We start from the raw sequence: 26,281 nt of genomic DNA on the forward strand, positions 1-26,281 counted from the left end.
TATCTTAGATTGGAAATACATAATTAGAAAAATAAAAGTTAAAAAAGTATCATTTTATACATAACACTTTTTTCACTTCAACTATTCCCTGAAAAAGTTTTTCTAATCTTAAAATCAAAAGTTTACGAAAAATGTGAACTTTGAAAATTCAAAGATTTCGAAACTGAAATATATCTAGACTGAGAAGTTTAGCGTTTTAAATTGCATTATTATTTTTTAAATTCGATATCAGTTTTAAATTGATTTTATACGCACATCTTTTATGGTATTATTTATGATATCGTAAAATATTTGCTAACAAAAATATAATTAACTTATACAATCCATTAGTTTATGGCAATCATACTTTTAAAGCAAGAACTTTATCTTAGTATCACTATAAATAATATTTAGAAAATTAGCATTGTAAACATTGTAAATAGTTGCTAACAAAAACTCAGAGAATGTGAAGGACAATCCACCGTCAAAACCCACATTTTACAGGTCACTCATCCCTGTGTACTACTGAATTACTTACGTATTAAAAAACTACTGAAACAGGACTAGAATTGTTACAGAAGAAACAGGAAGCTTTGTAACGGCATTGACCATTCTCGGTGATTTGATATTCAACGGCATCGGTGGATTGGTCATGTCGTGAGAATGGACGACAATGTTGTAACAAAAATAATGCTTGAAGTGGTAGTCAGAGAGAGAAGACTTTAGATAAAACTATGTCTTCAACAGATCAATCATATTGAGTGAAATAATATCATGTTGAGTAAGGATAGATGGTGATGCTGGTAATGTGAGAAGACGTTAGTGAGCACCATGTTTCCAAAAGAGCAATCATGCTAAGAGATAAGGTAGATGATGATGCTGGTAGTGTAAGGGAAATAATGTTAGTGAGAACCGTGTTTCCAATAGATCAATCATGCTCTCAAAACACTGATAAGAAAAAAAACACTAAAACACTAAAAAAAATGCTGTTTCAAGCCGAAACTCGCAAACGGCTTTTTATTGACTATTTTAGTGAAATATTTATACTACAGACATTTTAAACTTAAAATGAAATATTTGTAGCCAGTGAAAGTTTTGGGAAAACAATATACGCCAAATTTTAATATGAAATGTTCCTTATTTTTTGTTAAAAATTTAAATCATATCCTACTCACATTGGCTAACCTCACCAGCGTTACTTACTTATTGTTTATCTCACAATCTTCTTGCTGATAAAATAGAAAAACTTTTTCTGTAGATGTATTGCAACTTCTTATATGAAACATTAAAAATTAAATAGGCAGAAGTATGAATATTTTACTAAGTTTGGAATACAGATTTATATCTCGCGAAAAACTGTTTGAAATACGTCCACGCACCTTAAGACTAATCACAAGAAAACTTATAGCACTTTTCTAAAAAAGCTACTCGAAAGTTTACTTCTTCTCAGAAATATATTTGTCCTTACTGCATAATTGTGTGAATGAAGGAAATATTAATATGAATCCGTCAAAAACCGAATTTCAAATATTTTTATTGTTAAAGTTGAAGTTTTGATAAATTCAAATTCAAATTCATTTTTCAAGAAGTCATGTCAGCTAGAAAGAAATTTTCTCATCTTATCACGTAAACACATGTGCATATTCCAAGAACTCATTTGTGATATACCATCAAATACATCCGCTTAGCAGCTGGAATTGTTGATTGTTTGAATAATTAAGGATAACAATTAAAAATGACGTTGGCATTTGAATAATTTTGTAAGGACAAAGATAACATATTACAACTGGAAATTCTAAGAATAAGTTTTCAAAAGTTCATGGGAATTATTATGGAAAACGATTTTAAGATTTTCGTTATAGTAAAGATATGAAATTATTCACAAAATTTTAGTTTTAGTAACGTCAATTTTTTAAAGTTCATCAAAAGAAACTTCAAGACTTTATTTAAAATTCATTTAATTGTGAAAATAATTAAAAACGTGCGTAAAAATCAACAAAAAATATTTTGGAAACTTAATTCTTCTAGAATTAAGAAATGCTGTTAAAAATAGTTAAAATTACAATTCTCATATTGTTTAACTAAATGCACATTTAAATTACTACAAATATATTGTATTTGAGTTATCTATTTTAATAAATGTTTTTAGTTTCTGTTCTATACATGTGCGTCATTTTATTATTTACCCGTTCGCAGAATTGTAATCTTAACATATGTGATATAAGTATAAATTCTTTTACATACAGTGATTAAATAATATATTACGTTATTAACTTTTATATATAAAGAAATTATACGTATATCACATATGATAAAATTACAATTCTCATTTTGTTTAACTGACTGCATCTTTAAAATACTATAAATATATAGTAATTAAGTTATCCATTTTAATATATGTTTTTAGCTTCCGTTTTATATAAGTGTGTCATTTTGTAATTTAACTGTTCGCAGAATTGTAATTTTAACGTATGTGGTATAAGTATAAGTTCTTTTATATACAGTCATTAAATATTATATTATGTTTTTAACTTTTATAAAAAAAAAAAAAAAAGCGTATGTGTATATGACATAGTTAAAATTATAATTCTCATTTTGTTTAACTGAATGCACATTTAAATTGCTGCAAATACATTGTATTTGAGTTATCTATTTTAATATATGTTTTTAGCTTCTTTTTTATATATATGAGTCATTTTATAATAAGCAAAACACTTGTAATGTGCACCACACTATAAGTACAAATTACTTACCAAAAATTTTTTTGTTGGTTCCCTGAAGACGAGTTTATTTTGATTAAAGTCAAAATATTTTATAAAATTTAAAATTAGTGAAATATATTTGAAGTTGTTTTCATTCACTTTTATTTCTAATAGTTGAACGTAATTATAGAATTAGCCTAAAGCAAGATAATAACAATTTTAGTTATGAAATAATAAATATTTATATGCAATATACCTATAACTAAAATGATATGGGATTACATGGACATAATTAAAAACAATTATAAAAAAAAAGATTTTATATCAAACAAATAAAATTCTATTTTAAAACCAGAATGAAATTTTTAAACCAGCGCTGCTTAATTAACATTGTACTAATTAAATTAAATTTATTTCAAATTATATTTTATTTGCGTTATTTGATACATTTCATCAGAATTTATTTATACGTAAATAACTAAAATATTTACTATTCTGTTTTTAATTTGATTTATAGGAAAATAAAATATTAATTACCAAAATTCAACAATGCGGTTTTATGTTCATTAATTAAAATTCAAACTAATTTATAATTTAATTGAATTGCTCAAATTGCATGATTTGAATTTTAACATTCGTAATTATGTCATATATAAATTTATATTAAATATATTTAAAGTTTTACATACATTATTAAATGAATAGAAATAAATTAAGCAGGAGATAAGAAATGTTTTTTGTTAATTATTTAAGTTGTTAAAAATTGAAAATAATAACAATCTATAGTTAGTACGTTTTAAATTGCGGATAACTCTTCTATAAATCCAAGTTAATTGGCATTCAGAAAGAATGGCATTTCTGAGTGGCTCAGTTATCTTCCGCATCCAAATTTAAGTTGAACAATCTAGAGAATTGGCATGCACTTGCAGCTTAACAAAGCTATTTATTCCAATTCCACTGAATTCTATATTTCCCATAATACTTCAAAACATATATGACACAGAAGGATGTTCTAGTGCTTACTCTTGCTATGTTGGATTGAGCTTATACATTACTAAGTAACTACAACTAATAAGATTATTAAATAAAAATTATGTTTTTCCAACTCTGATGGATCGATTTAGAAAATGGTAAAAAAGAACTAACCTGTTAGGCCCGCTTATTGTATAACTCCTCCTCTTCCGTGAGGAGCCCACATATGAAATGACAAAGAAAATCTCCTTTGATACTTCCGCTTAAGAAATGTTAAAGAAATGCTATAACAACCACAAATAAACTTATGATACAAGCTAGTTGACCAACGATTATCGGCTGTTTAGCTCCCTACATTACAGAAGCCTTTCTAAGGTTTTTAATCGTTTTAAACTTCGTGTTATTTATTTACAGACTCAGGATTTTGTCACAGGTAATTATATTTCAAAGGCGATTAATAGTCCCCTTTATAATGTATTGTGTTTTTCATATCATGTATTCAGATCATTTAGATTCCAAAACGTTTAAAGGTCCATTAAAGGACCTATTTTTCTCTCGTTTCTATCTAATTTTCCCGCTGTGCTGCTTCTGAGTCGTTAAATTTCTTTTTACGCTTAGAACGTAGAATTTAGTCCATTTGTTTTCTTCAAGTATAACTTGTTTCTTTATTCTAATTCTAAGAAACTAAAGGTTGGAAAACAAAGCCTTTAACTATGTAACTATGTACAATTACAGTGTAATCTAAACAGTTTTAGTCAATTTTTTTTTGTGGTCAAACTAAGACGACCCACTGAAATTAAATTTATATTATCTATCGAATAAAAATCTTTTCCGCAGTATTATGAAGAAATTACTTTTACAAAAATGAAAATTCTGGAAATGAATATTTCAAGGTTACTTGCTTTCACAAATTCATTAAAGGATATGATTAGGAGAAATTTCTTTGTAATTCATTTGATGCGGAAATATAAGGCTTGAGCAATATTCATTTTATGGCGTTATATCTTGATTATATCTTTCTTTAAATTGAAGCGTTTAAACAAGTTATATTTATAACACAACTTTAATTTATTATTCACTTATTTTATTTCAAAAAAGTGGCACACCTATCGAAGGTTCAACATCCCGGACCTTATTCGCTTCAATGAAAGTCGTATGGAGGTTATAGAAAAGTTATGACATTCACAAGGAAGGAGTACATAAGATGTGCAGATGATTAAATTTGCATTTCTGAGAAACTGTAGAGGTTAACGTTCTTAAATTTTATCTTTAAAAGATGGTAGTTAACAGTAGCACTAATAGTTAGGAATCCAGCTCTTTTTCTGCGTTCAAGCTTAGTAACTCAACATTTTATTTATTATTTGAATAATCTATTTTAAACTCGCTTAGACCTTTAGAATCATCTCAAGCTTTAACAAACAATTGATATCTGACGTTTCTAAGTAGTGCTGCAATTTGACAAGTGAATAGTCTGCAAATGAAATTGCTAACAATATTGTATTTTATTTAGTTAAATTACATTACTGGAGACAAATTTACATTATTCAATGTAAAATTATTTTATAAGAAATTGTTTGAAATTTTTTAATTTTATGAATTCAACTGGAAGTTTCCAAGTTTACAAGCAAAAGTTGCTAAGTTAACTGCTAAAGAAATTCCTAACAAAACAGATGTCCTTAATTTAAGGATTTATTTCTCTGAAGATGCAATTTTAGTAAAAACTTTCTTGCGTGTCGTGAAGTATGTCGTGGCCTGATGACTGCATTTCTGCATTTTTGCAGATAATAAATTTGCGAAGCCAAACAAACTTGGGGAACAACAAAAATCAACAACCACTGAAGTTGTGACAATCGGAACAGCAAAAGTTAAAGATTAAGGGCCAGAAAACTTAGTAAAAAAAATACAAAAGTTTGGTGTTTTTAAAGTTCACGGAAATTTAACACTGGAAAGATAAAATGGAACAGGCACGACTAAAAACTTACGGAATGACTATTTTGTTATAAATAGTTTAGTTTCATCTTTAATAAGGATATAAAATATAATAAAATACTATCATTTCTGATCTCATTTTAATTTATATACATTCTAATAATGATCTCATTATGATCTAATATTTGAATATATTAGAGATAGTATTAAAAAAAAATTTGAGGCGTGAAATAGTTGTTGGGAATCCTGTAACTAACTTGATTCTTAATTAACGTATAATATAAATACATATAATGAATTGCATTAATATATATATTTTTAATTTAAAGCACGACTTGGTAATGCTCGAAACAGCGTTGTTAGCCAAATTTCAATAAATTAACCAAAATTTTTGTTGTTGTCTTTTCATTACTATTCGAATCCTTCAAACTTTTAAATAGTTTCTTTTCTACATTAGATTCGTCACTTTTAGCATCAAATAATTAACATTAAAAATTTTACATCGTTTAATACATTACTAAACTCATACTAATTAATATTACAGCGTTGTATGGTTAGCCAAATTTCAATAAATTAAATAAAATTTTTGTTGTTGTCTTTTCATTACTATTCGAATCCTTCGAACTTTTAAAAATTAAAAATTTTACATCATTTAATACATTTCTAAACTCATACTAATTAATATAAGCAATGATAATATCCCACAAAAATATCTTCCAAAGTTATGATTAACTTTTGTGATTTAATAATTCCAATTTACATAAGCATTTTAAAATCTTCATTATGAAATATTAAATATCACAAAGTTTTCTTACGATAGCACCTGGCTTCCTTTATTAGTTTCCATAATCCCAAAGGGACAATCTTTAACCATGTCATTGCCTTCACTTAACGAAGGTTTTATTACCTTTAATGAGGTTTTATCAACTTTGTTGTTAATTGCGAGAAAGTTAGGAGCTTTACACGCAAACACAAAGGCAGGACCTATTCGCGTCCACTTAAAAACATGAAATATTGCCTCTACCATGGCAATATTATTTTACTAATATAATTTATTTTATAATTAAAAATATTAAATGTTTTTCAAAAGTTTACAATATGAAAATAATATACTTTAAAAGTAATTTTGAAATTGTTCATATGTTCTTAATTACGACTATAAATAACAAATTACATTTCATTTTCATTCATTTTGCTTTTCTATTTCGCAATACAAAAGCTAAATAAATACTAAAAATCATTACATTTAATTACTTTTCTTGAAGTTAAGGAACCTACATAGTGGAGTGGACATATCCACTCCATACCTCATAGAAAATGCAATTAAAACTGCGCACATGACCAAACCAAGAATGTCAGTAATTTTAAATTCATTTGGTTCCTTCTTATCTTGACCTCATTTGTTGAGTCCTATTAGTAAACGTAATACATGATGCTAAATGGAATGAAGTAAGTAATGGATTTTATGAAACTTGTAAGTAAACTTCATTAAATATTCATTTTCAATTAATTTCCCATTTTAGTATTATTTTCAAACCAAGCTGAATATTTGGCAAGTTTGCTTTTAATATTTCACAATATAAATATGGACTATGTTTTCCTAAAGTCCTTTTACAATTTCCCACTAAGAACGAACATGTAACATTAATAGAGCATAGTTTTGGTTTTCATCATATTCTCTTTTACTGAGTAATTACAAAAGCTACTTTCTAACTTATGTCGAAATTCCAGCAATTTCATAAGTAAAACATAATCCGATTATTAATGTAAACTCATACAAAAAATAGTTCCATCAACTACGAGTACTCAATGGTTGGACCATATTCTGCGAAACATATATAAAAAAGTATGAAAAATGAAAATGAAAAGTTTAGTTTTACTATGTTTTTGAATATTTATTAAGAAATAAAAAACGTTCACTAAAAGTAAATTAAAACTAAAGAAAAAAACTTTAAAACTAAAAAGTAGAAAACTTGACTTCAGCTAAATATACTTATGAAGGCCCAACAAACTACATATGTATAATCAAGTCATAATTAATTATACATAAGTAATTAAAAAAAAATAAGTAACTTTTTTACGAAACTCTCAAATTTTGGCTTTAAAATTAAATTAAAGTTTTTCAAGATATGTCAATATTCTTAAGATGTTTTCCTACTTTGTGACTAAATATTCTGACAAGTAGACAAGAGTTGTCTTGATTTATCTTAGAGATTTGATTTGTCTTAATAGTATTACATAAAAATTATTTTTTCTGTGATAAGCTCGGAGACAACACCATACTTTCAGAAGTTCTATTGAAATTCTGAATATGTCAAAATTTCTATTGAAATATATAAGATTAAATCATCCTATCGGGTGTCATACTTCTGTATGTTAATTTTTGAAATCCGAGTGTGCTTAGTATATTACTAGTTAGACTTCACATGCGCTAAATAGGGACAAAGCATATATGAAACATTTACTTCTTCCATCTCAACAACTTTAAAAAAACTTAGTTAAGTTGAGATTAAATATTCTAACTCAATAACACAATCAACAGAGACCTGTCAACAAACCCAATATAAGACTGTTATCTTTTTGAAACATTTCAATGAGATTTTAAAATTGTTTCTTAAGTAATAAGAATTTAAGCACAAATGTCTCTATGTCGTAGAATCTTCCGATCGTATATTAAATTCAAATAGTCATTTGACAAAGATATTCTAGTGAGGTTATCCATATGATAGTGAACTGTCAGCAAACCTACAATATGTCTAATATCTTTACGGAACACAACATTAAAATTACTAAACATATTTCCGTAGAAATAGCTTTGTATCGATAAATCTTCATATCTTATATTGAATTGATGAAAAGAATTAGAAAGATGACAAAATTTTATAATATGAAGCCAGCGATATGTACAGATCTTTCAAGTATTTCATATGACCTTCAAACAGTCTATCTAGTAGTTATATTTCATTTTGTATTTATTTTAACTTTATTATATTGACATATGTTAATTTATCTGCTTTATACTTAACATATTCCATCTAAATTGAATGCAGATATTTAAAAATGAGTTTACAATTTAACACACCATCAAAGCAGTGAAAGGAGACTGCAAAGGAGACTAGAAAGGAGACTACAAAGTCCTCAACGATTTATAGTTAGAAATATATAAACATCACTTATGAGACTTCATTAGAAGTAAATACAATTGTTTAAAAACGAGTTTGCAAATACAGCAGATGAAAGTACCTTCACATTTATTACAATTCGATAGATACAAAAATATTAAAATTAGTTAAGATGTTTTTATAAATTTGGAAAATTAATATTATAATATATTAAAACACAACTACAGAGTTTAACAGATGGTAAATCAGTCCAATCAAAATGGGCCTATATTCACATACAGCATAATCCTTTCTAGTAATTTTTCAAAATTACTGGTTAAATAGAAAATATGAAATTTCTGAGTGGTACCAATTAATATCTAAATAAATTATCCATCACGAAGAATGGTGTAAGTTATAAGGAACATTATACATTTAAGCGCGAAATAAAATAGTTTACCAAATTTTTTCCTGATACAAATTTATAACACTATAAATAATATATTAACTCATCGTTATAATATATTGACCCTATCGCAATCAACTCCACAATTTGCATCCATAAGTGAAATTTATCAGACACATTACATTTAAATATATTCTAATACTTCAATTTTGTGTAAGTATATGGGTCTTGTGATGAAAATCAACGTTGTTATAAATAATTTATAGGTTACTGGTTCAAATGCAAATAGAGCACTCACTGCAAATATTAGAAGGAATGGTGCCAATTATAGAGATGTATCGATTGAAAATTCGCGCGATATTCTATAAACACAGTATATAGTTGTTACCTCAGTGCTTAATATATATAATTTTTTTTGATAACTATAGGTTAATGGCCGGTTTTATGTGTTACCAAATAAAGAATTGATGAACAGAAGATAAAAAAAAAATATAAGAAAGATATATTAATAAAAATATAAAAGTTAATATGAATAAGTACACATATAGAATGTGAATATATGGATATATAAATATATGATTATTCTAACATTGACATTATATTGTATATTTGTTATCTCTCAATTATCTATATAAATAACACTTCAAAATTTGATAAATAGACATTTTATTTTTTTTTTAATAAATTGCACAAGGTAAGGTGTTAGCGGTTTTACATATTTTGGGAGTCTTAAAAATGAGTCCCTAATCAAAATATCATAGTTCTTTTTCCTTTCTTAGTTCACTACAGTGTAGATAATAAAAAGTGCTTTAATATTGTCTTTAATATACAATATTATAAGGAAGATAAAAATTATGAAATTAAAATAATTAAAAGATTTATGATTTTTGTGGAGTATTTTTAGTATGGCGTTTAGTACCAGATAATTTTTTATATTTTTATATACAAAATACAGAACTTTCGCTTGAGTTTATTTTAAAACTAAAATTTATTCTGTGATCTACATTATGTTTTCATTCTCACTTGAAGGAGTGTACAACAAATAGAAGATAATTAAAAATTATTTTTCTTGTTCAGACTGTTGTAAAAACAAAACAAAAAATATTTGAATCAAAAAATAGATTATTTTGTAAGCGTAAAATTTTTACCAGAATTCACAACATCCAAGTGCAATGAATACAATTTAAAAAATGTTATAAGACTTTAGCAATTTGCACTATTCACCTCAATGCAAGGAAATGTAATAATGTCCATCGGAAATAGACATTTCAATGAATAAAACATTTCTGACGATATCGTTACACTTTTACCTCCCATTTCAGGAACACTGAATGGAGATAAAAATCATAAGAAAAAAATTTAGTTCTCCACCCCATTGTGATATATATGTCGATTTGGAAATCTGTGCTGTATTACTTGTTGGTCTTCAATTTGTATGCAATTAGGTCAAGACTAATACTCACTGGCCATTATGTATTCCATATTCTGTTTCAACTGTATATTGGGTACCATTGATTGTGATTTTGTAGATACAGATGTTTGTTTTTTCACTTATATTTTTCTTTGCTCTTTAGAACAAATTTGTAAGCAAAGATGTAAGGATTCAACTACATCCAATATTTCACACTATTAAGAAAACAAGAATTTTGTATTTTATGCAAAAATATTTCAAAATAACGAGGTGGAAGTATGAAATTGAAGAGTAAATATAAAATAGTATTGTTCTTTTTCGATTTTAAAAATTTTTAAATTATAAATTTGACTATAGAAATATTTTTATTGTAGTTGATACAAAATTTAATATTTTCAAAAATATATCTGAAGAAATTTAATTCTTATGAATTCAATACTTTTTATTAAAAGGATTCGAATAGCAAAGGAAAAACAAGAACAAAAACTTAGTTAATTTATTGAAGTTTGGTTCACCATATAACACTGTTTCTAGTATTGCAAATTACTCAACATCAATGGTCTTAGGAAATATTCGAATTCCTTTTTAATTAGTTTATACTCCGTATATAATTTGTGCCAGGCTTAGAACTCGTGCCCGTTAAATCACAGGCGGTGACTAAATAGCAGTCAAATGCTAATTTGACTGGCGAGATTTCTAGGCCTAACAATTGCAGTCCAAACAAATTATATACGGACTATAAACTAATTAAAAAGGAATTCTAATATTTCTTAAGACCACTGATGACAAGTACTTGACAATACCCGAAACAGTGTTGTATGGTCAAACAATTTTCAATAAATTAATTTAATATTTGTTCTTGCCTTTTCTTTGCTATTGGAATCCTTCTAACTTACAAAAAATAAGCTTCTTTGTCGTCATAAGAAGCGTAACTTAAGGCAAAAATAATTAACTTTAATACTTTTTATTTCTATAACTAATTCCGCACATCTTAAGATTACTTAAAAAAAAAAGATGAAAACTGTAACCCAATTATATCGCATTAATATTTGTTATATATTAAGAAGTAGCTTATAAAATATCTAGTCATGAAAGTTTACAAAATACAAGACAGAATTCAGAGATACTTCTGCCATAAATTTAGCAATAGAACCAACGAACAATCTATTAACATTGCTATTATATTCACCTCTACTCTGTGATAAGTGGTTCAAATAAGCCGCATATCATTTTTAGTAGATCAAGATGATTATCAATCTTTGCAGATTATGGCAATCTTCTCACATGCAATAAGCATCAACTTTTATACCTTCTTTTGCACATAAACACAGCAAGTAGATGTGTTGACCCCATTCTTAATTATTATAAAACAAACTGAATGAAGTTATCCAGAAACACCAGCAGAATCATCAACAGAACTTTTTAATGGGAGACGACAGAGAGTTTAAGTACTCAAGTACTTAAAGGATATGACGATTATTGCAGAGAATGCATGCAGGGTTATTTGCTTCCGGCAAAGATTTTCAGTCAAATCTTCTATCAGGAAAGTCCAAACTAAAGGTATGTAAATAGCTGTTAAACCAGTAGATAAATTTGAGCATAAAACATGGTCAATATCGAATTCGTAAGCGGGATCCTTTGCAATTTTTAAACGATTCAAGAATTTTAATTTATTTAAGAATAATTTGATACCAAAACGAGATATTAAGAAAACTTAGATTATGGAACTAAACTTATTTTGAGCGAAGGTGAAGTTTATTAAAACTCTAGATGGAAGACGCTAAATTTTTAAATTAAAATAAAGGGAACTGAGATTTAAAGATGGATTGATCGCGTTTAACAATGGATGACAACCAATGCGCAGTAAATGATTCTAAGCCAAATTTAACTAGCGCTATTAAAAGACACCTATGTAAAGAGATAATAGAATGTACTAAGGAGGATAAAATTGACCTTATACAGAGAAATGAGAGAGGTTAGCAAGAAACTAAAAATAATAATATGAATTGGCATAAAAATCTAAATCCTAATTGGGCTGGTATAGCTAAAAGATGCTAATGATTACATTATTCATACCAAAATATTTGTTATTCATATTTCAGCAATTCTTACAGCAAATATTATTGCATACGGACTCAGAAACTCAGAAATCAAGACCGACTTTAGAAATAATGAAAATTGATCCAGTGCTCCATAAAGCAATGGTCTGTAACACAAAGCTACTAAAAACTGCTAAACATACTTCTGGAATTAAACAAGCGAACTACCATTTAGCAGATTTGTATAATTGCAACTTAACTTAATAATAACAGTAGATACTAGTTGGATTGTAAGTTGGATTGAACTTTTTATTTGAAATATTTATGTTTGATATTTAAATAGTTCTGAATTTTACAAATTTATAACATAAATTAAAAATCTTCCACATATCAATTATTACACATTTTCTTTCGAATTTAATGGTATATTTTTATTTTTCCTGCCCTCTTTCAATATTTGCTTATATGTTCTGCATAAAGAAAATAAACATTTCCGGTTAATTACACAAAGTCCCTATACCGAACGTGCCAATTTTAAAATTTCTTTTTGTTACAACTTTGTAACTCTCTGTTAAGATTGCATGTATCTGACACTTTTTCCTTAAAAGATTTGAATTGATTTTATCGAGCATATAATTAAATTGGTTCACCACATATGTATACGTCATCATCGATACCAACAAGTGGTTACCTTTATTGTATAAAATTAATCAAATGTGATTTAACTTGAAGTTGTGATGTGACGTTGTGATATGACGTTGTGATATTAGAAATGAAGTATTAGACTAGTTTAAGTCAATTGTGACGTCATAACTAATATTTTATAAGTGTTTATATTAGTCATATGAAATAAAATAATTTAAATTTTTTAACTGACAACCATTTTGTCATAAATAAATTATGTGACACAAGTTGCTTATAGAGATAATGTTATTTGCTTATGTTTTTAATAAGAAATTGTATCGTAATTTATTTAACTCTAATTATTTATTGAAGCATTTATAATTTAAACAAAGCCAAATAAAAATAATTGTCAAATACAATTTGAAAATGTGTACAAAATAATACTTTTAGCTTTTTCACTACCGTACCTATCGAAATAAAGCATTAAATAAAAGTTTATTCAAAATCTTTTAGATAAATATCTAAAAAATAATTTTTAATATATAATTTTAATATATTTTATACTTCATTGATTGATTTTCGAGCATTTCTTGACATATTACTGCTGAGGATATTTCTAACATGAAACGAATATCTGGAAATAGAAACAGAAAAAAAACTCAGTATCTCAAAAGTGGTTCATTTAAATAGCTTAAGGTATAAATCAGATATAAATTCATTTAATATCCTTTAATTTGATGCCTTTCCCTTATTGTAGTTCGGTTCAAAAATTACGATTTTGATTTCAACATTTCCTTAGGCCCATGTTATGTAGAGTATCATAAATTCGTAATGACCATAATTGAGAGAAAAAACAATATGTAGGTTCAAACTTGACCATGAGAGCCTAGACTATCTGTGTCTCGTCACTTAGGTAAAGCAGTGTTATTCAGTGATAAATATCAACATTGATGTCTTTTAGAAACAAATTATAATAATTTTTGTCAAAACCCAAAAGTGCCAATTTTGAGGAGCCCATGCCACTCTACATACATGACCCTTATTCAGCTATGCCTAACGCAGATTTTTTTATTTGATATTCTTTCATCCTGATTTTGAAAGTACTTACTTCTATTTATATTCTATATTCCTTCATGTATATTTTTTTAAAATTCAATTTATTATAAGTACCTCATAACCTGCCATCAAAAAAAGTCACATATCACACTCCCTTCCGTTTTTTACTTTGTTTTACTGACTATATTACCGTAATATGTAATCCGTGCAAAAAGTTCCTAGAGTCTGTGCTAAAAATACAAGAAAGTCATAAATCAATCAAAATTTATTTTACCAATTTTAAAGTAGAAGTCTTTCTTTACACATTGGCTGATTAGGTATGACCTTTAGTTTAATCCGTGTCCATCAAAGTTGTAATATATCCTACAAAAATTAAAAAAATTAGAAAACATTAAAAAAGTAATCATTATAACCTTTTTTCTTTAAGAGTCTTATGCCATCATAGAACACTCAAGAGTATATTATCATTAATAGTTGAGTCAAACCGCTAGAAAATATATGGTAGTGCATAGCAACACAATACGGTGCTACCAACTTTAAAAAATATAGTACCGATAACTTCTAAGTACGCTTTATAAATGATATGTTTTTCAAATACTTTTTACATAGAATATAAACTGTAGTATTATCGTTAATTTAATCCCACTAACTGTAAAGTCAAAATATAGTCTGTGGTACTATCTATAGTGTCTTAAGAAGATAATGTTAACCAAATGTATACCATCTAGTTGGTACATGTAATCCATTTTTCATATCAGTAATTTTTTTGCATTTACAAGACTTCTATTTTTCTCTATTAGCTTGTTATAGTATTCTAGCTGATAAAGTATTCTACTGTCCTGTATGAATGTTGCTAACTGACATATGACTTGCTGTAACAATAAAATAAAATCAATTAAATGTCCACTAATATGATTTTTAAATGTCATGATTTTTAAATGTCACATGATTAACATGACTTATTTTTTAATAACAAATTTAGAACTTTGATCTAGAGTCCAGACAGATCACAGATTCTAAAGTCTATTTCTTCATATAACAAAGTGTAAATAAAATAGTTTTTATCTTTCTGTGCTTAAAAATAATGTATTTATATTATATATTTATTATTATTATTATTATATATTTATTTTACCGCAAATCAATACCAATACCAAACAATTATTTATAAATATTTCTAATTATAAATAAAAATAATATTATAAGCAATACAATGTAAATAAAAACAATGATAATATATACATTTAAAATTAAATTATGAATAAATTTATGCATTTGCAATATAAATAACCACATATAAAAAAACATTCCCAAAGAGTTTAATAGTTAAAATAATAATAATTATATGAACCATTTTTGACTGATTATTTTAAAATCATTTTTGAGCGTCAGCATTAATTTCAAATAAATAAATAACAATTAATAATTAATAAATTAATTATTAAAAATTGACAACATTAATAAAAATTAGAAAAAACATAGTTAATATATCTGCTTTGAAAAATTTATTATCGACTTCCTTTAGTACAACAAATCGTTGTTATATCGTTATTTTTTTATTATTATTTCTGTTGATTATTATTTACAGAAATTATAAACTGAACTTAATTAATTTCAGTTTTTTTCAAACTTAAACAATATTCCTTAGTTTCTTTCCTTAAAACTTTACCATTAGCATTTTTTGGTATTTCGTCCACAAGGAAAACGCCATAGTTCAGGTGCTTGCTATTATCTTCATGCTGTTCCTTAACGTACTTAACAATCTCTTCCTTTGTTAACTTAGCACCAGGTTTCTTCATAACTGCTGCTGCCGCTAAATCATTAAAATTATCGTCATAAACACCAAAAACACACGCATCCAATACATCTGATAACTCTAATATAGTTTCTTCGATTTCATGTGGAGAATATTGTCTGCCATTGTATTTTAAAATATCTTTGCTACGATCAAGCAAATATAAGTAGTTTTCTTCATCTATGTAACCCAAGTCTCCAGTTTGTACCCAACCATCAAGTTCTAATACAGCTTCAGTCGCTTTCACATCTCCATAGTAACCACTCCATTTGCTTGACGTACGCACATAAATTTCACCAACTTGATTGTGTGCTAACTTTTCACCAGTTTGTTGATCAATAATCTTAATTTCTATTTCGGGTAGGATTCTACCAACCGAATTATTTTTATAATTCTTAATGTTAGCGGCTATGCCACCACATTCGGTAGTGCCGTAGCCATTTAAAAGTACAGCCATGGTAAGCTGAGAACGCACACGTTCTAGCGTAGATATGGGACAGTGTCCTCCTGACATAAAAATAAAACGAATATTTTTCAAAGTTTCCTTATTAAAATTAGGTAAATTCGAAATTTCAGTAGTTGAAAAAGCGCTGATACCCAAAAACGAAACTTTATACTTAATGACGATTTCCATCAAATATTCTGGAGAATATGGTTTCGTTGTAACTATGCGTACACCACCAAGTAGCGTATTAATCGCGAGGCTTAGAAGCCCTGTTGTCCAGTCTGGTGTAGAGAAGGAGAACATTATTGAAGCACGATCAGTAAAGCTATATTGAAAGTAATATATTAAATACTGTTTTTAAGTACTAAATAGTAAGTTTACCCCAAATTCTTCGTCATTAAATGGTTTGATATACAAACAGCTTTTGGAAGACCAGTGGTACCAGATGAGCAAAACAGTCCCATTGTCTGGTTTGGTCCATATTTTAATGTAGCTGGTCTAAATAAAATATGTTTAATATGTTATATTTAGAATTTATTAATTGAAAAACTTAAGTTTCGTACCGAAAGAAATGTTCCGTTATTGTGGGTTCGAGTAAATCTTCCACTTTTGATACATCGGTTAAATGATTACAGAGTGTAAATATTTTTGCATTTAATGCAGACTTACAGTTTTTAATTTTTTCGTACCGTAAACCATCACAAAAAATTACTTTTGGCTTAGTAATATTAAAAAGATGTTCGATAACATCTATAAAAAATTTTGAAAGAAATTTCACATATTGTACTGATTTTAAGACTAAACTACTTACTTTCTTCATGTAGTGGATAGATTGCTTGAAATGGTGTACAATTTAACCAACAAGCGACTGCAACAGGCATTAGTAGAGTAGTATTAGGCGCAACTATTCCCACAATATCATCCTGAGTCAGTTCCAATTTCCTAAAATGCTGTGCTATACGTATAGCATATGTAATGGCAGTTCCATAGGTCAACGTTGTGTCTTCAGAATCTGATATTTGGCATATTTCAGTAGGTGATTTACTACGCATCATATAAAATGCAATCTCTCCAATAGATTTATTTGAATCAAAAATTCTTCCTGAACCTGAACCCGACCATATTTTTTCCAATTTATCATATACTGTAACCAATTCCATCTTTATTGAAGGTTTGTATTTAAAATGCTTAATTATTGTTAGATAAAATTTTTGTTGTGCAGTGTTTGCGTTCAATTGAATATGAACCAAAATTTCTACAAAATGGCTTTATATTGTCTCAAGACAATTCATATCACCAAAGAAAAACTTCTTATCAATTCAATAAAAAATCAATATCGTTTGAAAGAGAATAAGTATTGCCTATTGGCATCAGACTCTTTTTAAGTACTAATAAAAAGAGAGAAAATAGAAACCTTTTAACGAGATAAGCATATATGTGATATAAAATTTAGAATAAACAAAAATAAATATCTGACATTTTAGACCGGAAAATAAACTCTCTTATCAACTGCTGTTTAAGAGTTCAAAAATATCTTGAGTACGGAAAATAACTTTATCTTATGTTTATAGTAAATGACTCTGCGTAAATTTAGATACAAATAAACAAACAATTGAAATCGTAAACATTTTAGATGACTGACTTGGACTCCGAACCTTAACTGTAGTCAACAAAACAAACTAGAAAAATTGTATTTTATTATTGCATCACCCAAAACACCTTTGCAATTCTTATATATAATTTTTTTCTTAGTATAGGGTATAGGGCGTAGTATAGCCAGGGTGTGAGACCACCTTTTGGGAATGATATGTTGAAAGAATCACATCAGTTTGACCGTACAGGTCCATTACACGGTAAATCGAATTTCACTCGTTTTGATGAAGCGAAAAACGTTTGGAGGAGATAAGGAGCTGTTATAGAAGCTAATTAGACTCTAAGTCTAATCTTTTGAGTGCGGATATAAATACCATTTCATTGTTCCTCCAGGAAAATGGACACAGCCTGACTTAGTCGAGTCGAAAGGAATTTTGACAAAGTGGTGTGACCACATTTCTAACTGATAACATCAGTTAGTATTTCACTGATTTCAGTTAGGAACACTTTGGTGTGACTGCAGTCTAGTGATTTCGGTATTTATTGTTTGTTAAGATCCAACCATCAGTGGCTAATCTCACAACAGATTTAAGTTTATCATTAAACCGCTATTTCGTTTTCTGATGTGTCGAAATAGCCAGCCATCCATATAAGGGTAAGTCAATGTGTCTGACTTCACAGTTGAGCCTACATTTGCATTCATGACTTATATATATCACTATAATACCTTTTTTTGTAGTGTCTATAAGTATTTATATATTTGATCATATTAGGATGATACTAAGATATTGTTTGTGACCTGGAATATTTTCTAGAATCGAATTTTTATTTGCAATATATCTTTTTCATTTGGATCAACAAGCTAGTTAAAATATATTTTATAAAAGGATGTCGTTTAGATTGAATAGATAGGGTATACTTCAAAAAAATGGGCAAGTTTGACCATTTACGTTCTCATATTTTAATATTTTGATTTAAGCGTATAAATTATTAAAAATAGAGATATGTCAGTAAAGATATGAGCCAAGCGTTTGGTTAGGTAGAGGTAATTAAATTTGACAATCATTTTGCAATATTCCGACTGTATGTAATACATTTTAACCAATATTCAAAACATTTGCATTTTGACCTTACACTAATTTTAACACAGCATTACTCTCCTATCAATTCTTATAAATTTAAGATGAATATCTCTTAATTAGAAACTGTGAGTAAAATCTCCTTCAGGGGTCTTGTTAATATATATAGTAATCAACTTTAGTGTATATTTTGGATCTAGCCACAAAAAGCAGCATATAGGATTACAGACCAACAGATCAAGCATTAATTAGATCTATTATCATATATTACATATCACTGACTGACCAACTTTCTACATATTGATCACAAATATGGCGTAAAAAATGTCTATGAGAAAAGGAAATTCATTTTTAAAAAGTTATGTCACTCACTATATAATATATGCATTTCAAACCTATGGAGGTAGAAGACAAGTGAAGACAGGCGAAAGTGATATTGAAAGAACGAAGTTTTCCACAATCTACAACATGACTGAAAGACAAAAGTTTAATTCACTATTTATCATTTTATCTGAAAGACCAAACTACGGCCTGAATAGCAGACGAAAAATCTATTTATAGTTAAACTTGCATATCCATATATTATATCATTATAGTCCAAGTTTTTTACATGCTGCGGAGCCGAAAGAAATATTAAATTCTAGTTTCATCAGCTAATTTTAAGCAAAGTTCGAAGTCCATGTTTTATGCACGACTTCAGTAACTCAGTTCAATTTCAAAATATCTCACAAATTCATTCATTACTAGATGGGAGGATAAAGCTATTTCTCTATAATGTAACTGACGAAACCTATAAGAAATAACATCGACAAAGCTTTAAGATATTTTGAAATTCTTAAATAATCGTTATAAAGAGAATATGTTTGACAGTTAAACACTCTTTAATTATTTCAATTTCGGAATAATTTCCCAACAAATTAAACACTTTTATTTTATCTCAAGTCTAAGAGAGTGATTACTCTTTAATACATTTTGAAAAGTAAACCATATGCATTGAACTGATAAGGGTTTTGAGTTTTATATTATTTTGAGTTTTGAGACAATAAAAATTAAATTAAATAAGAAACAGTTCATAAAGTAATTTAAGAGGATGCAGTACATATTTTTTCCAATATTCATAAAATACGGAAGTTATAATGGAATTTATTGCAGTAAAGATTGACCGGAAAAACATTTGGATTGACCCAAAACCAAGAAGACTTCTTATGTGATATACATGTCGAATCTATGTACTTTTTCTTTAAAAATACTGTTTCTTTGAATAAAAGACCATAAACGATTTTTATTTTGTTATTAATGTTTGAAATATATATATTTTAAATAAAAAAGTGCCTCAAATAAATGAATTTATATCCATAATACCAACATAGAATCGAAGAAGACAACAGTAAAAGTATATAACATTAAAATAAAAACTTGAAATAAAAAATAAAAGTTTTCGTAAAATTTAAGAACTCGGAAATAAAATACTTTTAAATAGCTATTATTATTATTATTGAATAATAGGCTATGAAAGCACCGCGACTTAAAATATCTATTGTGCGCCTAAAAGCAATTTTAGACTATTTATAAATCTTGTGATTGCTGTGGGCTTAATTTTACCTATTTGATTTAGGACTAAGATCCGGCTTTCAAGGTAGTCGAGTTTATGTCTTTTAAATACCTAAGTAAATATCTAGCAAATTTCAACAGAGTTTAACACATGGCAAGACTACAATCAATGTAGTAACAGCTCCAACCCGAAAGACTTGAATTTGAATCAAATTTTTTGGTAGTTTAAGTCTGTGGTTGCGAAGCGTTGCTGACAACATACCTTTCAAACAATATAATAAGATCTGTTATAAACCAATGAGTCCAGACTATAAAAAAATGGATATTGCCTAACCTAATATCAAATAATTAACTATAAAAATCACATTGTTATGTAGGAACCGCAATTAACTTGATGTATGAAAACTAAAATACCCAAAGAAGCATATTGATATGGAGGCAACTATAAGAAAAGGAATTTAATTAATGTAGAAAATCCAGAACAGCAGCAAGCAACGGAACATGATAGAAATATTTTGTCAGGTCTTATGTTCCAAAGGACATTAAAGGATAATTATTATCATCATTATCAATAAAAAACAAATCAACTTTAATTGAAAAATAATTTGCTCTCTACAGTCTATTTAATTTTTAATTATAAATATTAGAAACTCTCAAAATGATTGCATTGAAATAAAATAATTATTTAAAAAACATTACATTTTGTTTATTATATATTATATAATAAGATCTTTGAATTTTTATACAATCGATTTTTATTTATTTAGAACTTAAGCAATATTCCTTCATTTTATTTCTTAAAACTTTACCATTAGCATTTCTGGATATTTCATCGACAAAAAACACTCCGTAATTCAGGTGCTTCCATTCATTTTCTTGATGTTGCTTTACATACTTAACAACATCATCCTCCGTTAGGTTACTACCAGGTTTCTTCACAACTGCTGCTGCCGCTAAATCATTGAACTCATCATCATAAACAGCAAAAACACACGCATCCAATACATCTGATAATTCTTGTATAGTTTCTTCGATTTCATGTGGAGAATATTGTCTGCCCTTGTATTTAAAAATATCCTTGCAACGATCAAGCAAATATAAATAGTTTTCTTCATCCATATAACCCAAGTCTCCAGTTCGTACCCAACCATCAACGTCTAAGACAGCTTCAGTCGCTTTCACATCTCCATAGTAACCACTCCATTTGCTTGACGTACGCATATAAATTTCACCAACTTGATTGTGTGCTAACTTTTCACCAGTTTGTTGATCTAGTATTTTTGTTTGTATTTCCGGCAGGATCCTAGCCACCGAATTGTTCTTATAATTTTTCATATTACCGGCTAATCCCCCGCATTCTGTTGTACCATAGCCATTTATAAGCATTCCATGAGTTAGTTGGGCACGTACACGTTCCAATGTAGATATTGGGCAGTGTCCACCTGCCATAAATATAAATCGAAGGCTTTTTAAATTTTCTTTAGTGAAATTAGGCAAAATCGATATTTCAGTTGCTTGAAATGCGCCAATCCCCACAAAGTTGACTTCATACTTAATAATAATTTCCATCAAATATTCTGGAGAATATGGTTTCGTTGTAATTATGCGTATGCCACCAGTTAATGTATTATAGAGGACACTAAAGAGTCCTGTTGTCCAGTCTGGTGTGGAGAATGAAAACATAACTGTAGTGCCGTTAGTGAAACTGTAGAAAATAAATTAGTTAAAATACATTATATTTTAAATAATTAATAATGACATCTAACCCATGGGTTTTCAACATTTGATCGTTTGATATACAAACAGCTTTTGGAAGACCAGTGGTACCAGATGAACAAAATAGTCCCATTGTCTGATCAGGTCCATACTTTAATGTAGCTGGTCTAAAAAAAGAGTTTTAATAGTTTAAGAGACTTAATAGTGGTCCGAAAAATGCATTTTACTTACTGAAAGAAGTGTTCCGTCATTGTGGGTTCTAATAAATCTTCCACTTTTGGTACGTCAGTTAAATGATTGCAGAGTGTGAATATTTTTGCATTCAATGCAGATTCACAATTTTTAACTTTTTCATAATATAAACCATCGCAAAAAATTATTTTTGGCTTTGTTATATTTAAAAGATGATGAACAATATCTTTAATTAATAAAGAAGTAAATAATATTATATATATTTTATATGTGAAAAACCTACTTTCTGCATGTAGCGGATAGATTGCCTGAAATGGTGTACAATTTAACCAACAAGCGACTATAACAGGCATTAGAAACGTTGTATTAGTTGCCACTATACTCACAACATCGTCCTGACTCAGTTCTAGTGTCTTGAAATGTTGTGCTATACGTACGGCATACGTACTGGCAGACTCAAAGGTCAACGTTGTGTGTTCAGAATCTGATATTTGACATGGCGCAGTTGGTGGTTTACTTCGCATCATATAAAGTGCTATCTCCCCAACCGATGTGCTTGAATTAAAAATTCTTTTACGTTTTAGACCAGACCATATTTTCTCCTCTTCATCGAATACTACTGGAAATTCCATTTTTACTAAATTTTTTTTATATTGAACTTTTTATGAATATAATAGACTGTATGTGCTGTCTGCGATTGAATGCTTTAATAAACTGAATTTTTTTGAAATCGCTTTATATTGCCTCAGAACAGTTGCTAATACTCAAAGCCCTTATCAGTTCGATTAAAAAGTTTTATTATTGAAATTGTACTAAAGAGCATGACTATTGCTTGAGATATTCTCACTCTTTCCTAAAAGATAAAATTAAAGCTTTTAATTTGCTGTGAAATGCAATTGAACATAATTTAGAATAAATAAAGGTTTTAAATGTAAAACATCTACTCTTACTAAAAGTTACTGATGAATTTTAAAACATCTTAAAAACATTTTTCTGCTTGATTTTTTATTTAGTTCTTGAGTTATCTTGCAAGAAAATAACATTATCTTGTAAGTAATAATGAATGACTTTGCACTATTATTTTTGAATTAATTTAAAATTTTTGTGCAGTGGAAATCGTACAAAAAATCTGGACATTGAACTTTGCTTAAAATTGGCTGATGAAACTAGAACTCAATATTTTTCGCCTATTTCTTTCATAAAAATGGAGTTATTTAAGAACAGTAAAATTTATATATTGATATTTTCATAACTTTATGCATGTATGATCGTTGTGAAGACGTATTTCATTTATTATTATAGTTAAACTATAATATTCAAGAACTTTACCATTGATGTAGAACAAAATTATGATTACTTTCTTTTAATGTGTATTTAATAGAATTCATTTTTTACCATAAGCAATAGCTTATTCCGTTAATTATTATATTGAAGCTTTTGATGATGAGGAAACGGACCAGTCATATATGGTACGTATAATAAGTTCATTGTCATTGTCAAAATGTTAAATACAGTTGAATTATTATATACTAAAAAAACAGGAGAAAAATAATAACTCATTATTCTATTTACAATTTAAAATCACTATTTACTATAGCTGTCTATTTAAAATCAACCCATAGAAAGCTGATAGAAATAGAAGAAAACTTGTCGAAAATAATATTTAAAACTCAAATTTTAGGAACAAGAACCACAGTTAAGGAATACTAAATAAAAATTGTTAAAAATTATTAAAATTTTACTGAAGTCTTACAAAATGTTATCGAAATAATTTTTTTTAATTGTATATAAATATCTGACTAACTAATGTAATAAATATTCGATTTATTATTAAGTTATATCAATAAATGTTTTGTATGAAAATTATAAATTATAAAAATTTCAGTTTTATTATATAAATTATATACATATATATACATATATATGTCAATAATATATTGCAATAAAATATTTAGTTTATTTTTTTTAAATCAATTTAATTGAATAATAAATTTAATTAATATAATAATTTTTTATAATCCAGTTTTTTCGAACAATAGTGAACTACAACAAAAAATTTTATTTTTTATATTATTTTAATGAATTGAATTTTTGGCTGACCATACAGCTGTTTCGAGTATTGCCAAATACCCACCATTAGTGGTCTCGGAAATAATTCTTGTATTTAATTATTCGAAAATAATTATTTTTGAGACTGCAAGGATTCGAACTCAGGTCCTGCCAAATGTGAAGCTCCGAATCAGCGTACCTTAACCAACTGATCCAAAGCCGTACTTGAGTTTTTATCTTCGCATATTTTTCTGGAGTTTTGTTACTATTACTATGAAAGTTTTTATTAACAATTTTACTTGCTGTGTTTATATATATTAGAACGAAATCATAAACCAGCTGTAAAATAATTGAATTAATTAATTAATTATGTTTTTATTTTTAATTGTTAAATTTCAATACTATTTTTTTCGTAGAGGCATTATTTGTTGCATGATTTGTTCTTTCTTATTTTATTTTTTATTAAAATTATAATAAATTTTTAAAAAGTAACTTATTTTGTTTATTTTTTAAAGTGTACAAAAAAATAAAAAAATAGTAAATAAACTTATAAGAACTATTAAAAATAGTAAACACATTTTCTCGTTGTACTTTCTATCTATTTAAAATGAATGAATATCGCAAGATACTTGTATCTTATCAGAATCATTCAAACTCATATAAAAAATTCTTTTACAAAATTGGTGCAAAATTCCAAAAACAAAACAAACTATAGAATTTTATAAAGTTAATCGTTTACTATAATGAAACATCGGATTTGTTTATATTGTCAACAGCGAAGATTAGATATGAGCTGATTTTAAATAGTCCGAAATTGTGTACAGTAGCAGTCACAAATGTATCTTATTAATAAAATTTAAATTATAAATAGTTCATTAAAAATAAATTATAATAGCTTATGAATTGATAAAGAGTTATTATTTTTCTAGTTTTCTAGTATATAATAACTTAGCTGCATTTAATATTTGTTCTGATAATGAACTAAAGCCAATGACTGGTATAGTGGCCGGACTAATAATTATTATATACCCTCTTATGTTAAACATATTTTTTACGTTGAAGATTAGTAATGTTATATATTAGTCATCGAATTTAACAACATTTTTTTTTATAGTGACCATAAAATTTTTTTTTTAATTTTTAAATGTTATTTTCTAAAGTAATTTCTAAAGTAAAGTTAGACATTCTAAATATACTTAAATTTTTTTTCTTCGTTTATTAATAATTTCTCTTTATTTCATTAATTGAAATATTTTTTAGAGAGGTTGCGAACAGTACTGAATTTATTTATTTTTATTTAATCAAATTTTTGACTAAATTTTTGAGTATTCGACAACGTTCGATACAGCTGTATGGTCAACCAAAATTTCAAACAATTAAAAATAAACAAAAAAATTTTTTGTTGCAATACAGTACTTTTCAAAACCTAAGTTTTGAATAGAACAGTTTATGTTTACTTAATTTAATATTGATATATTTGTTGGATCCTGTTTCCATGTGACTAACAATATGTACTAATTATTTAAATCTTAAAACAACTTACATATGCACTAAAAATTGTGTTATATATGGACCATTACAAGCTATTATAGCAATTCGCATTTTAATGCTCTCAACTTAGTCCCCAATTGGACTGGGAATA

General features: G+C 27.3%; 2 protein-coding genes across 2 annotated transcripts; both read right to left on the minus strand.

The window, feature by feature from the left end:
* Positions 1 to 14,550: 14,550 nt before the first annotated feature.
* LOC119674898 (4-coumarate--CoA ligase 1-like) lies at positions 14,551 to 17,619 on the minus strand. Its single transcript, XM_038086055.1, has 7 exons — positions 17,271 to 17,619; positions 17,129 to 17,209; positions 17,023 to 17,065; positions 16,841 to 16,957; positions 16,612 to 16,784; positions 15,889 to 16,521; positions 14,551 to 14,582 (listed from the first exon to the last, which is right to left on the minus strand). Exons 1-7 carry the CDS (start codon positions 17,617 to 17,619, stop codon positions 14,551 to 14,553), a joined length of 1,428 nt encoding a protein of 475 aa, XP_037941983.1.
* Positions 17,620 to 21,435: 3,816 nt separating this feature from the next.
* On the minus strand, positions 21,436 to 23,282 carry LOC119682190 (probable 4-coumarate--CoA ligase 3). The gene is made up of 4 exons (XM_038095555.1): positions 22,874 to 23,282; positions 22,630 to 22,816; positions 22,449 to 22,565; positions 21,436 to 22,387 (listed from the first exon to the last, which is right to left on the minus strand). Exons 1-4 carry the CDS (start codon positions 23,220 to 23,222, stop codon positions 21,442 to 21,444), a joined length of 1,599 nt encoding a protein of 532 aa, XP_037951483.1. The 5' UTR covers positions 23,223 to 23,282; the 3' UTR covers positions 21,436 to 21,441.
* Positions 23,283 to 26,281: the final 2,999 nt, after the last annotated feature.

This window comes from Teleopsis dalmanni, chromosome 2 (assembly GCF_002237135.1).
Source record: "Teleopsis dalmanni isolate 2A chromosome 2, ASM223713v2, whole genome shotgun sequence".
NCBI classification, from domain to species: domain Eukaryota; kingdom Metazoa; phylum Arthropoda; class Insecta; order Diptera; family Diopsidae; genus Teleopsis; species Teleopsis dalmanni.

What these genes read in the sequence shown, in the direction of transcription:
- LOC119674898 (XM_038086055.1), bottom strand. Translation starts at nt 17,619, where the DNA reads ATGGAATTGGTTACAGTATATGATAAATTGGAAAAAATATGGTCGGGT. An exon ending in CTATCCACTACATGAAGAAA is followed by an intron (nt 17,210 to 17,270) that starts GTAAGTAGTTTA and finishes AATTTTTTATAG; the next exon opens with ATGTTATCGAACATCTTTTT. An exon ending in GTACGAAAAAATTAAAAACT is followed by an intron (nt 17,066 to 17,128) that starts GTAAGTCTGCAT and finishes ATGTATCAAAAG; the next exon opens with TGGAAGATTTACTCGAACCC.
- LOC119682190 (XM_038095555.1), bottom strand. Translation starts at nt 23,222, where the DNA reads ATGGAATTTCCAGTAGTATTCGATGAAGAGGAGAAAATATGGTCTGGT. An exon ending in CTATCCGCTACATGCAGAAA is followed by an intron (nt 22,817 to 22,873) that starts GTAGGTTTTTCA and finishes TATTAATTAAAG; the next exon opens with ATATTGTTCATCATCTTTTA. An exon ending in CAAATGTTGAAAACCCATGG is followed by an intron (nt 22,388 to 22,448) that starts GTTAGATGTCAT and finishes TATTTTCTACAG; the next exon opens with TTTCACTAACGGCACTACAG.